At 44.9% G+C, this 11,244-nt stretch overlaps 1 protein-coding gene across 1 annotated transcript in view; it reads right to left on the bottom strand.

The window, feature by feature from the left end:
• Positions 1-3,252: 3,252 nt before the first annotated feature.
• MAU2 (MAU2 sister chromatid cohesion factor) overlaps positions 3,253-11,244 on the bottom strand; it is a 17,931-nt gene continuing 9,939 nt past the window's right edge. Inside the window, exons 16-19 of the mRNA XM_026864919.1 lie at positions 10,942-11,053; positions 10,256-10,346; positions 8,429-8,556; positions 3,253-7,072 (exon numbers count right to left, since the gene is read on the bottom strand). Coding sequence (XP_026720720.1) covers positions 6,998-7,072; positions 8,429-8,556; positions 10,256-10,346; positions 10,942-11,053 — 406 coding nt within the window. The 3' untranslated portion in view covers positions 3,253-6,997. The remainder of the gene's footprint in view (positions 7,073-8,428; positions 8,557-10,255; positions 10,347-10,941; positions 11,054-11,244) is intronic.

Below are 11,244 nucleotides of genomic sequence, written 5' to 3'. Positions count from 1 at the left end.
GGGCAGGAGCCGGGCCCGGCAGCGGCAAGCCGCGGCAAGTCGCCCGGGGCCCGCGGGAGCCCGGGGTTGGGGTGAGTCAGCCGCGCTTCCTCCGCGGATCTGGGTCAGGGGTGCGCAGACGTTTTCGTGCCATCGGCCGCACCTCCGACAGGGCCCCGATAACGATCTTTCCCCGCGGGAGCTGGCGAAGGGGTGTTAACCCCTCTGCTGCGGGCTCCGGGGAGCCGTGGCCGTGGCCAGGGGCTGCGCGGGGGCTCGGCACGGCCGCGGCAGGCGGGGGGGATTATCTAAATCCACCCGGTCGGGGCAACGCATAGAAACGGGAACAAAGGAATTAATAAATTAACTTTCCCCGTGAGACTCCCTGAACGACTGTATTGGTACAAAAAAAAAGCCTTCTGAGCTTGCCAGCTTGCAACCTACCTTCACTGCCTCTGCCGTGAGCCTCGGGACTTCTTATTCAGCGTTTTGAGACACCTGCAAGGGAGCTTGCTCTTGGAAGGAAAAAAAAAAGAAAATCTTGGGTGAAGCAAGTTTCTAATCGAGGGGTAAATAAAGTGAGGGGAACTGCCCTTTATTTATAATGCCTGCACCAATCTTCCATCAATTATTTTCCGCATACAGCTTATTATAGGATTAGATGCAGCTTCGTATCAGGTTACTTAAGTGCTTGTTTCAAAAGAGTAAAAGTGAGATAATGCTTATTATTTTCATTCATAATCGTTAATAAGCATAAATCGTTGCGCTTCCCATTTTACTGGGCAGGGAAGTGAAGGTGGAAGGCACGTAATCAAGGCTTTTGCAAGAAAAGAGCAGCAGAACCAGAGCTAGAATCCAGGCCTTGTCCCTCCCTCTGCAGCACGCCTGCTCCCGGAGCGACGGTGCCAACACACTCCACTTCTCAGAGCTGTTTTCCACTCTAGATTGAAGATTCACCATTTCTCCTAACAACTTTCTGCTCAATATCCTTTTATATAAGACTCAACCCAAGTTTTCTTGTTACAAAGTACCTTCCTCCACCCTTCGTACCAGAGTTTTAGCTACAAATAACTTCAGGGTTATTTGTGCAGCTCCCAACCAGTTTACTCTGGTTAATGACTTCTCCCAAAGCACTGAAAGCCACTGGCTTCACCTCAGGCCATTCAAAACCTTATGGTTAAGTACTAAGGGCTCGATCCTTCTGAAGCGATGCTTTAATCCATGCTTTAATCCACACACTCGTGCATCTCCACTTGCTTCACTCGCTGTGTCATCAGGAGAGTTTCAAAACAGGTCTAGCACAAAGATGCATTTTATTACCTAGGACTAATTTCCAGAAATCTCTTCAGTAACTTTTTTTCCCTGTCCCGGTTGGTCAGAACTTTACCGAGGTGACAGCAAGCTCTGCTGTCTGCAAAGGCAGGAGCCAGTGGTCCCAAATGCTGGAACATCCATTTTCTCCTTTATGTTTCAAGCGTGCAATAAGCTAAATAAGAGCAAAAATACTTGACAAAAGAAAACATCGTCGCTTGTGCTGCAGGCTGGCATCTTAATTTTGCTTTGTCAGCTCACAGCGAGCCTCTACGCAGTAAAATACAAAGAGGATCTACTCTGGATGTGTCTCCAGATCTATCAGGCAAGTACCAAAACTTTTGTACTTCTTGCTAACACATTTTAGATGTTTCACGTGGAGTTTTGCCACTGGGTATCTCCTCTGCAAGGAACCTGCTTCAGGGGAGATCCGAGTCAGCCCCAAGAGCAGATGAACAAGGCAGGACAGAGGGAAGGAGACAACAACTCAGTTTATGCCAGACACAGTTTTTTTCTGAGGATGGAACTGCACGTAACCAGGGTGAGGAGATTGGAGGGTCAGCAGAGCCGAGGCTTGTCGAGAGGAAGCTGCCATTTGGGTTTAAATTTTCATCTAGTAACTTGTTGGAACAGAACCTACTCGGCTTCGGTGGTGAAATTCGAGGGACTAGTTGAGCAGCTCAAGCGACTGTCTGCAGTTAAGTCTTAAAATTTTTAGTTTTGTCAAAATTTCACTTTCAGACAAATTAATTCAGCAGTTTTCTTCTTCCTTTTAAATTTAAGCTGCAAATGTAAAAATACCTGCCAGAAAATTTTGGGATAAAAGACACAAAAAGCAATCTTCCGTTAAACCAGATCCCATTTGTGAAGGTCAACATCGTTCGTGACTGCACGACTGCAGTGAGAAATACTCCTGTTCTAGACCAAGTAAGAGAAATTCCAGGTGTTTGCCTGATCCACAAAAGTCTTGTTTCACCCCAGACAGCTGCCAGGGTTGCAGCCATCTCCTGAGCTGGTTCAGAGCCACCCTCAGCCATCTCCAGGGTGCGAAGGCGAGTGCTCAGGTGGACATTTGCAAGCAGGAAATTCTGGTTCTCGTTGCAGGCAGGAGCCCTCAGCCAAGCTGCAGGCAGAGCACAATCCACTTCCACTCCCCCCCTGCCCCCCAGCACCTTAAACAGCTTCTAAGGCTGGGCTGGACCAGGCGGTAACTCACTGTGGCCACCTAAAACGTGTCTTTTTGTAGGCAGGAGCGCCTGCAGGTCAACTAAAGGAATTAGTATTCTACAAACTGCTAGAAGAAGTAAAATTAAACTTTATTTAAAAATTCTTCTAATATAGAAAACGAGAGGAAACCAAGGCAACAAAGTGCTGCCCCCGGTTCCGCCTCATTACATGAGTTACTGTATTTACAGCTTCGGGAAGGAGCACGGGCAGAGGGTACGCGTCCTGCTACTTATGGAGAACTACAGACACTTAACAATACATTGTACAAACCTGACATAACATTTAAAGGTTCACTGCAGGAAAACAATTAAATACACTTGCTAAGACAGACAGTAGAAGAGCACAGACGGGTGTTATTTCATCCTGATTTCTCCAAGTGTTCTGTACAGCCTGAACTACCGACACACGATTTCCTTCTCATTTCTCACCCCTGTGGCAAGAACTGCCGTACATTCCGGAGATGAGTTTATTCAGCGTGGAGAGGTCAGTAATCTCTGAAGGGAAATGGGACATTACTGAGCTCCTGTCATCATTTTACTTTCGGGCGTAATTTGGAAAAACCTGAATAAAATCAAAGCAGTGAAGCAACATGGAATACATGGTGCTGAACTCCACGTGTCCACAGGCAGCTTTGCAGCGGGAGGCCCTGACATTGATAGAATGTTGATTCTCGCTCCTGGTGTAACAGTGAGTGCACAGATGGGATGACGGGGGATGAAGTCCACAATTATTTTATTTTTTTTTTTAAATTCCCCAGCCGCCAGATTGATCTAGATTTCCTGTGTACGTGGGCCTTTCTGATGTTCATAGTGTAGGAAATGAAATACAACAGGCAAACACTTCAGACTGCATTCTCTATACATATATAAGTTTTTACACTATCTACAAAACAGTGATTAGATGCTTCTGTGTAAGTTCTTGCTACTCATTTAAAAATACTAGAGAAAAAACTGTACAGTTCTCTAAATTACATCTTTAGAAGAATAATTTTTTTTTTAGAAGTTCATAAAAGACTTCATGTTTGTTTCTATAGAGAATTAAATGATTGGACAAGAAAGATTAGAAATAGGTTGTTCAAATCAAGTTAGACAGACCAAGCACTTAACAGAACATTATTTGTAAACTGTAAACTTCTAGTTTTCTGTTCAACTTTACATACGCATTCAAAAATTAGGAAGAACTTCAGTTATGAGGTCCTTGTTTTAATCTCTGCTACATACAAAAGATACTGAAAAGCAAAAACTATTAAATAATTTAATATACAAGTGTAGTTAAAAAGCACTGTACATTGTAACAAATGTACATTGAATTTTAGAGATAGAAAATCACCGAGTTATTTTCAAATTTACAGGATTTGTGAAATTCTGTGATGGGAAGAGGACTCTGGAAATGGAGCAGAGTTCTGGCCTCCCCAGGGCTGCAGGGGAGCACGGCCGAGTGCGGTTCTGCACAAAAGCAAAGCCCAGGCCAACCTGCCTCGTCACAGAGGGGATCCTGGGTTGTTCCTCCTGACAATTACCAGTTCAGCTCCCACATTCCGCAAAGGGTTCCTGTTCAGACCTGAGCACACTTCCATCAGAAGCAAGCAGGCAGCTTTCTCTCAAGTACTTCCTTCCCTCCGAGGACAGACCGGCAAAGGAGCCGAGCCACAGAGCAGCCTGGTCCGCACACAAGTGCCAGCAAGGAAACTGCCACTGCAGATCCCTCTCCCCCAACACAAGCCCTGCAGGTCCTCGAGCAGCAGGAGAAGGTCAGGAGATGCAGCTACCTGGACATCTCACTTGCTGCAAAGTGCTTTTCATAAACTTAGCCCAAACCACAGCTCTCTAGAGTTGGGATTTTTTTTTTCTTTTTTTTTTTTTAATATTGCCTTATAGAAGCAGCACTTTTGGCCAACATTTAAAGCAATTCATAGTTGCGATGAGCATGTAATCAGTTAAATAACAGCCTCAGGTTGGATGATAAAAGACTAAAAAAAAAAGAGAATGTTTGGATGACCTGAATGGGACTCTAGCAGATTTTAAAGTAGATGTTTTTCAGTTACTAGGCATTCCTCAGCTACGAGAAAATTTAGGCGCTTAAAACCAGGTACTGAGTCCTTGCAACTCAGCGACTTCTGGAGGGAGCAGCCAAAGTGAGATACTGCTTCCCATACACACACACAAAAAAAAAAAAAGGGAAAGACTTAAAAAACAGTCCCTGGGGTAGCGATATTCCCGAGGTAGGATTTACCCGATCGCTCCCGATCGGAATCCGAGCACATGCCAGCTGTTGAGCTTATGAAGTTCTAACAGATCCCTGCGGCCAAGCCAAGGAGGAGTGAATGCTCCTCCTCCTCCTCTCGCCACGACTCTGGGCCACCATGGGCACAGGCTCCTGCCCCGGCCCCAGGAATGTCACAGCAGGGCAGGGGCAGCTCCGGGGCCGGAGCCTCCGAGGGGACAGGAGGTGGCGAGAGCCGGGTGGTGACACCCAGCACGGTCTCAGTGAGCGAGAGATGCAGGATGGGACCCATCTGTGTGGATTCTCCCTGTATTTGGTACCTCCAAATACCCTGTACACTAACTCACACACTTCTTCCTTTTTTTTTTTTTAGTTTTAAGAGAGACTAAACAGCACTGATTTTTTTTCTTGCAAACCCAGTAATGAGACTCTCTCCCTACACCAATACTGAGGCCGTGTTTTCCCCAGTGGAGACTGAACAAGGCCTAAAATACACATGGCTTCTGCAAGAGTACATGTCTGAGAACAGGACCTAAACCGGCACTGCATGTCCAGTAGAGGAAAAATAAAATCATATTTGGTAACTGGACAAGCACTTGTCCTCTTAATATCATTTAGTGGTAAAAACTGAGGGGTTTGATTTAGAAAAAGCGAGCGTGTCCAAGCAGTTGCTAGACAGAAGACTTTGAAAAAGAACTGACCACTGGGGGTTGGACTAGATGATCTTTAAGGTCCCTTCCAACCCAAACCAATGATTCAAGCCAGATTTCACAGTATTCCTTCTGCAGTAAGTTTTAAAGGTTTGAAGAGGTCAAATATTTCCTCTAAAATTTTCTCCTCCTCCCTCAGAAAAGAAGCAATCACAGAAAGCCCTAAACAAGTGATTTTTCTTGCAGACTCCTTTTCCCTACCCCTTTTAATTTGGGAGATGAATATGCAGAGCTACCAAGAGAGAAAAAGACCTTTATTCAACCCCATGAACCTCACAAGCTTTACATGGCACTGAACGGACTGGCACAGATCCTTGCTATAAAGCTGCTGCTGCTGCTTCATGGAATTAACAACTCTCACACTGTTTTCTGCAGAACGAACTTGGGCCTCGTCTCCCCTGTTCTAAGGCAGCTGCCGAGGCACAGGCAAACGCAGTGAGAATTCACAGCTGAAGAGTTCAAAACACTGAGACAGAACAGGAAAGCTAACACAGAAAAGTTTGGAAACGTGAAGTTTTTGCCAAGGGCAAGACTATAGTTTTTATCATAAGCCTCTGGCTTATATCGGATTTGGGTTTTAACCACCTAGTTTAACTCTGACTTGTAAAAATCATTAAGGCACAGATGCTGCCTTCCCTTGGTGAGGCTGCAGTAAAGATGCAAAACGCCGTTTCCCAGCTGCTTGGCCAACACAGGACTAGGCAGGAGGATGAGAACTTTCCTTACAAATCACACCAAGTGGCAGAGATGGAGAGAGCTGTGGTTCTGCCTGCCCCTGGGCGGGCCCAGGCATCAGGAAAAGAACCCTCCCAGGGATGAAGTGGTGGCACGTTGTCCCACACTCCTGCATCCAGGGGGTGGAACCTGCTGCTCAGACAGGGTGGGGGGACACCCCGGGGACCTCACCCCCCCCCCAGCACTCAGATGGTGCCCATCTCCTCCCGACCTTCACTGCGAGGCTACACCCAGCACTGGCAACGACTTGCAGACAACAAGAAGGAAAGAATATTACCCTCAGAAACTAAATTTCAAACTTTAGGGCACCCTACAATCAATCATGATTTAATCCAAATATTCCCAGGAGCGGAAGGGCACAGAAAACATTAAAACTGGCATGCATCATACTCCAGGGAAGGCTTGAGCATTTGGAATACAATTGGTATTCAAAGCTGCGCGAGTCCTCTTCATTTCCTGTGAATAATTTTTAAAAAGTAGATACCTAACAATTTAAGGAACGAGTGTCCTTTGGACTAAACCTTAATTCTCAGTAAGAGGAAAGCAGATTAAAACCAGTAGGTATATACACACTAGCTGTATATTCACACACATTATGTAAAAGCAGCTTAAAATGCCCTTCTCACTTCGCAAGTCTATGAAATGTACGTTGTCTTTGCAATCTGTTTCCTACAAGGCCCTCGCTAGAAGAGGAATTTGCTGCCTTTTCTTTGAAGAAAAGATTTTGCATGAATTTTTTTTTCTCTCTCCTTTTTTGGCTTTTTTTTTTTTCTTTTTCTTTTTAAACACACTGTCCTGATAGTTATTCTGTTTCACAGGAGACTGGCCAGGCTGGTGGTGGGTCCGTTCTGTGCCTGGAACTGTACAGGAGGTGGTCCATCTGTCCACTGAAAGATAACAAACAGCATGAAAATCCTATGGCCGCTGCCTGGGGAGGGGAGGAATGGCAGCAAGGCCAGAGGAAGGAGCTCTTCGCTACCAGGAGATAAAGATTTCATCACGAGAAGCTGCGTATCAGGTTTGACTTTGTTTTACATGCATGGAGCTCCCATCATTCCAAACCTAGCTGACTCCTGTGCTGGATCCAGGGTCAATGGTGATCAAGTGAAAGCATTTCCTGCTCTTACAGGTAAACCTCTGACCATCCAGCTGTGGGAAACCATGACTTCCACCACCGAGGGACTAACTTTGGGTGGGTTTGATCCCATTGCGTGCTGCAGCTTTAGTGTTCCCAGAGCAAGTAAAGCCTCTGGTTCTCTCATTTCACTACTAGAACATTCTCCTCTCACACTGAGGGGGGAAAAAAAAAAAATCTTCTAAAATTGGCAGATTAATATTTGGGTTTTTAATCTTCTTCCCCCTCCAGGTTTTTAATCCATCATAGATTATGCCACAGCAAGCAAAGACAGGAAGGCGGGAGCGGTGGCTTGTGTCGCTGGGCCACACTGGGTGGAGGCAGGCACCTGGCCAGGGGGGTCAACACTGTCATCCTCACAAGTCTGGGCATCCCTTTGTGAGCAAAACCCGCAAATAGCATCTTCCTATTGGCCTTTTTCCCCCTTTCTTCTCTCCAAAAGGGAATGTTGGGTAGAAGACATCAAGTTCTTCGCAGCTCATGTTCCCATTTGGACATTATTTCGGTCCAGAACATTAAATTATGCCATTGCTGGGTTGCAGCTTAGGAAACCAATCTATATTTTAAAAACAGTGCTAAAAACATTTCTGACAGGAAGGCCATCAATATTTGAAGTAAGGAAGATGCACCTTAATGCCATGGTTACACAGACATCTGATGGTGTAACTGGAATATTTGAATTTATAGATAAGTAAAAAAAAGCCCCAAACCTTAGGAATGCTAAGGTATCAATAAAAATTGTGCTTTTAGCAGTGTACAAAGCACTCCCCAGAACAAGGCAGACTGGATGACTTCAACATTAAAATTAAATCTAAAAACACAGTAAGTTTGTTTCAAAGGCAATCGTTGTCAAAGTGGCTACCTGCTACAAAAAAAAAAACCCTTCTGGTTTACCAAGAAAACACTACTAAGAAACCAAGACCATGCCCCACCAAATAACCTTTATGAAAATTAACCTATTACACTCCCTTTTTCTGTTATCAGTCCAGTTTAAATACTAGGAAGTAGACTGAATTTGGGCAACTTACTGAAGCATGCTCAGGAGAAGGCAGGAAAGCAAAGTTTTGCCTTAAAAACCACTCATAAGTGCAAGATGGAGATGGCTTACCGTGATGAGATTGTGTTCTGGAAGACTGCACGCTTCGATGTGGTCCTGGAGGAGCTGCTGGGAGAAGTTTTGATGCATCTGTGCTGCCTCGTGTGCATCCATGGCGTTTCCACAGGCTTTGTTCAGGTCTGAAAGACAAGAGCATCGTGTGCTCACCAAGAAACACCGGCTCTGTTCTCAGCTGACCAGCTCTCTTACCTAGAGAGGCCCTTCCCTGTATTTGATGACGGAATCATTTAAACAGCCAATATACCAAAGTTTTATCACTGCTTTTAAGAGATTATCACCACTTTTGGAGCAGCAGGGGCATTAGAGAACCTCCCTTTTCCAACAGTGTGGCAGCGCATGTTGGAGGATTTGGTGTTAGTTTCCAACTATTAAAAATAACATTATGGTAGCTCTAAAAGGAGGAAGCAAGTGTCCCACTCCAATAAAAGCCCCTTTGCTGTTTGCATTTGGATTTTGAGTTTCCAGCACCATCTAGTGGGAACAGCAAAGCCTCACTGCTGCGGGATTCAGCAACACATTCAAGCAACACTTTTTGGTGAATCCTTACTTTCGGGGGACTACAGAAGCCTGCTGCTTTGCATACAATGAAAGCTGATCTTAGTATCTGGTTTTCTGTGAGATTTACTCACAGTTATCAGCTCAATCTGATTTAAGACTGGTAACCTACTAAAGAATCACCCAATTTCAGCTGTAAGTTCCAAGCAGCACAGTGCGTTGGGCTGGGACACTGCATCTACTATCGATGAACATGTGGTTGTATTTTGCTACTCCTCATCAAGCACCTTTTCTTCAAGAGTAGTTAATTAGTTCTATAGAAGAAGCTCTTGGGGGGAAAAAAAAAAAAAAGAAAAAGAAAAAAAAACAGAACGGGAACTGCCTCCTGCTGTTCCCAGGCTCGTGGATACGACTGGAGGCAACAGCAGCCGAACACGGGTGGTGGTTCATCTACAGCAGGCTCATCATTGTACTATCAGTGGGTTTTGTACGTCAACTACTACTTGGAAATGAGGAAGAGAAGTATTTCAATCGCCTGGAAGCGGTTTTGTAGCAAAGGCAACAGCAAAGCAGAAAATAAGCCTGGCCCACAGTGCTCAGCACAGAGCACTGTGCTTATAGTAAACATGACAATTTAATATAAATGGAAGCTGCGGGATAAGTTCTTGGAAAAAGGGTAGAGTTACTGCTTTATTTTCTAGTGAGAGCAAATCAATTGCAGCATTAATGTTGACGGTCTGCCAAGAAGCTAGTCAATATTTGAACAAAGCATCCTGGGGCCTGTGTAAGTCAGATTAAACAATATTTATGTATGAAGCAATATAATAGTCTCTTATATTTATTAGAGCCCATACACAGAAGCAAAGCCTAAGTGAAACTTAATCAAATGTTTACTCCAATTGGAAGTGCAGTCAGAGGGAAGCAGAGCAGCAGCAGAATGGATGCTGCAGGGGTGTGAGCCGCAGCCCTGCCCGAGTTCAGGTGTCTGCCTCGGGACCTGCCATCCAGCAGCCCCAGGAGAAACACGACGGCTGCTCACACCAGTCACACGGTGGTGGGGGGGTGCTCCAGGCCCTGCCCATCCCAGGTGTCTTACAGCCCCCCAAAAACCCCACCCAGAGCATCTGACAGCACTGCCAGAGCTGCACACCACTAACTGGAAGAACCACCTCGCACACTGAGCGGTGTTTGGCAAAGCCAGGCAGCGTTTCACTTCGCTCCCAGCAAGGCTGGCGGGGGCCTGCACCCCCCGACTCGATCCCCCACGAGCAGCAAACGGGCTCCTGGCCCTTTCTTTAAGTGCAAGGCCTCTCCCTAACTTACCTCTCAAGAGAGCCGAAGACCACAGCTGCACAGACATATCTGGTATCTTGCTTGCAAGCTGCATGGCTGGTACTACCATATTATTACTTTCCTGGTGAAGAGCAGATATCAAAATGGGTATTTCTTTTCCACCCCCTTGCGAATACACGTTACATAGAGATGTTAAATTTGAAAAGAAAAATTTGTCTAATAGCTGCCAGGTTCTAGCTAATGAGTAGAAGTGCTTAACAGGACACCACCACAAACACATCAAATCTAAAGCCGTCTGGAATTTTGCTCTGTCCTAGGAATTACGGTGTCTATGTTGTGCAAGATAACAGAAATATTTCATGCATTCTGACATAGGGTGAGAATTAAGGAGCTTGTACCCACAATTCCTCCCAAAACAATCCAGTTGAATGATGTTTTTTGTCCTTTATTCAGCTCCTTTGTTCAAGTGATTTCAGGCATTATAGAAACACACCCTTCTAGAATAGGCTTCGAACACTACTACTTTGTTAAAGCATTATTAAACATGCAAATTACAGCTACAGAATTATGTAAGTCAACAAGCTGCCAACTTTTAGCAGGATACCCATAAGCAAGCATTCTTAAAATATGATTAATTTCACAAAATGTCCCGATTTTCTCTGACAAACGACAAGTCAAACATTTACACGGTAATACCGGTGGCAGCGAAGGCTTACCCTGTGATTCCCTAACACATAGAATATATGACCCAGGAGTACGAGAGAACAGGCTGTTAATCGATTCAAGTCTTCTGCATTTGACATTTTCAGCGTCTCTCGCAAAAATCGTCTACCAAAACAGAGCAAGAAATAAAGCGGTTTAAAAACTCCAGTACCTAAGAAACATGATTAAGAACTGAATTAATCCCAACTGGCAAATATTAACACCTTGGAATAAACGTGTGCTGCAGGTGACCTTAAACAAAGCACTTTATTCCCAACCCTCACCTTTCATTTAGCAAAAAAAAAAAAAAAAAAAAA

The sequence above is a fragment of the Athene cunicularia genome (assembly GCF_003259725.1).
Source record: "Athene cunicularia isolate RWA chromosome 28 unlocalized genomic scaffold, athCun1 chr28_part1, whole genome shotgun sequence".
NCBI lineage: Eukaryota > Metazoa > Chordata > Aves > Strigiformes > Strigidae > Athene > Athene cunicularia.
Note: the sequence above shows the minus strand (reverse complement) of the source record. Positions and strands in the feature narration are given on the sequence as shown.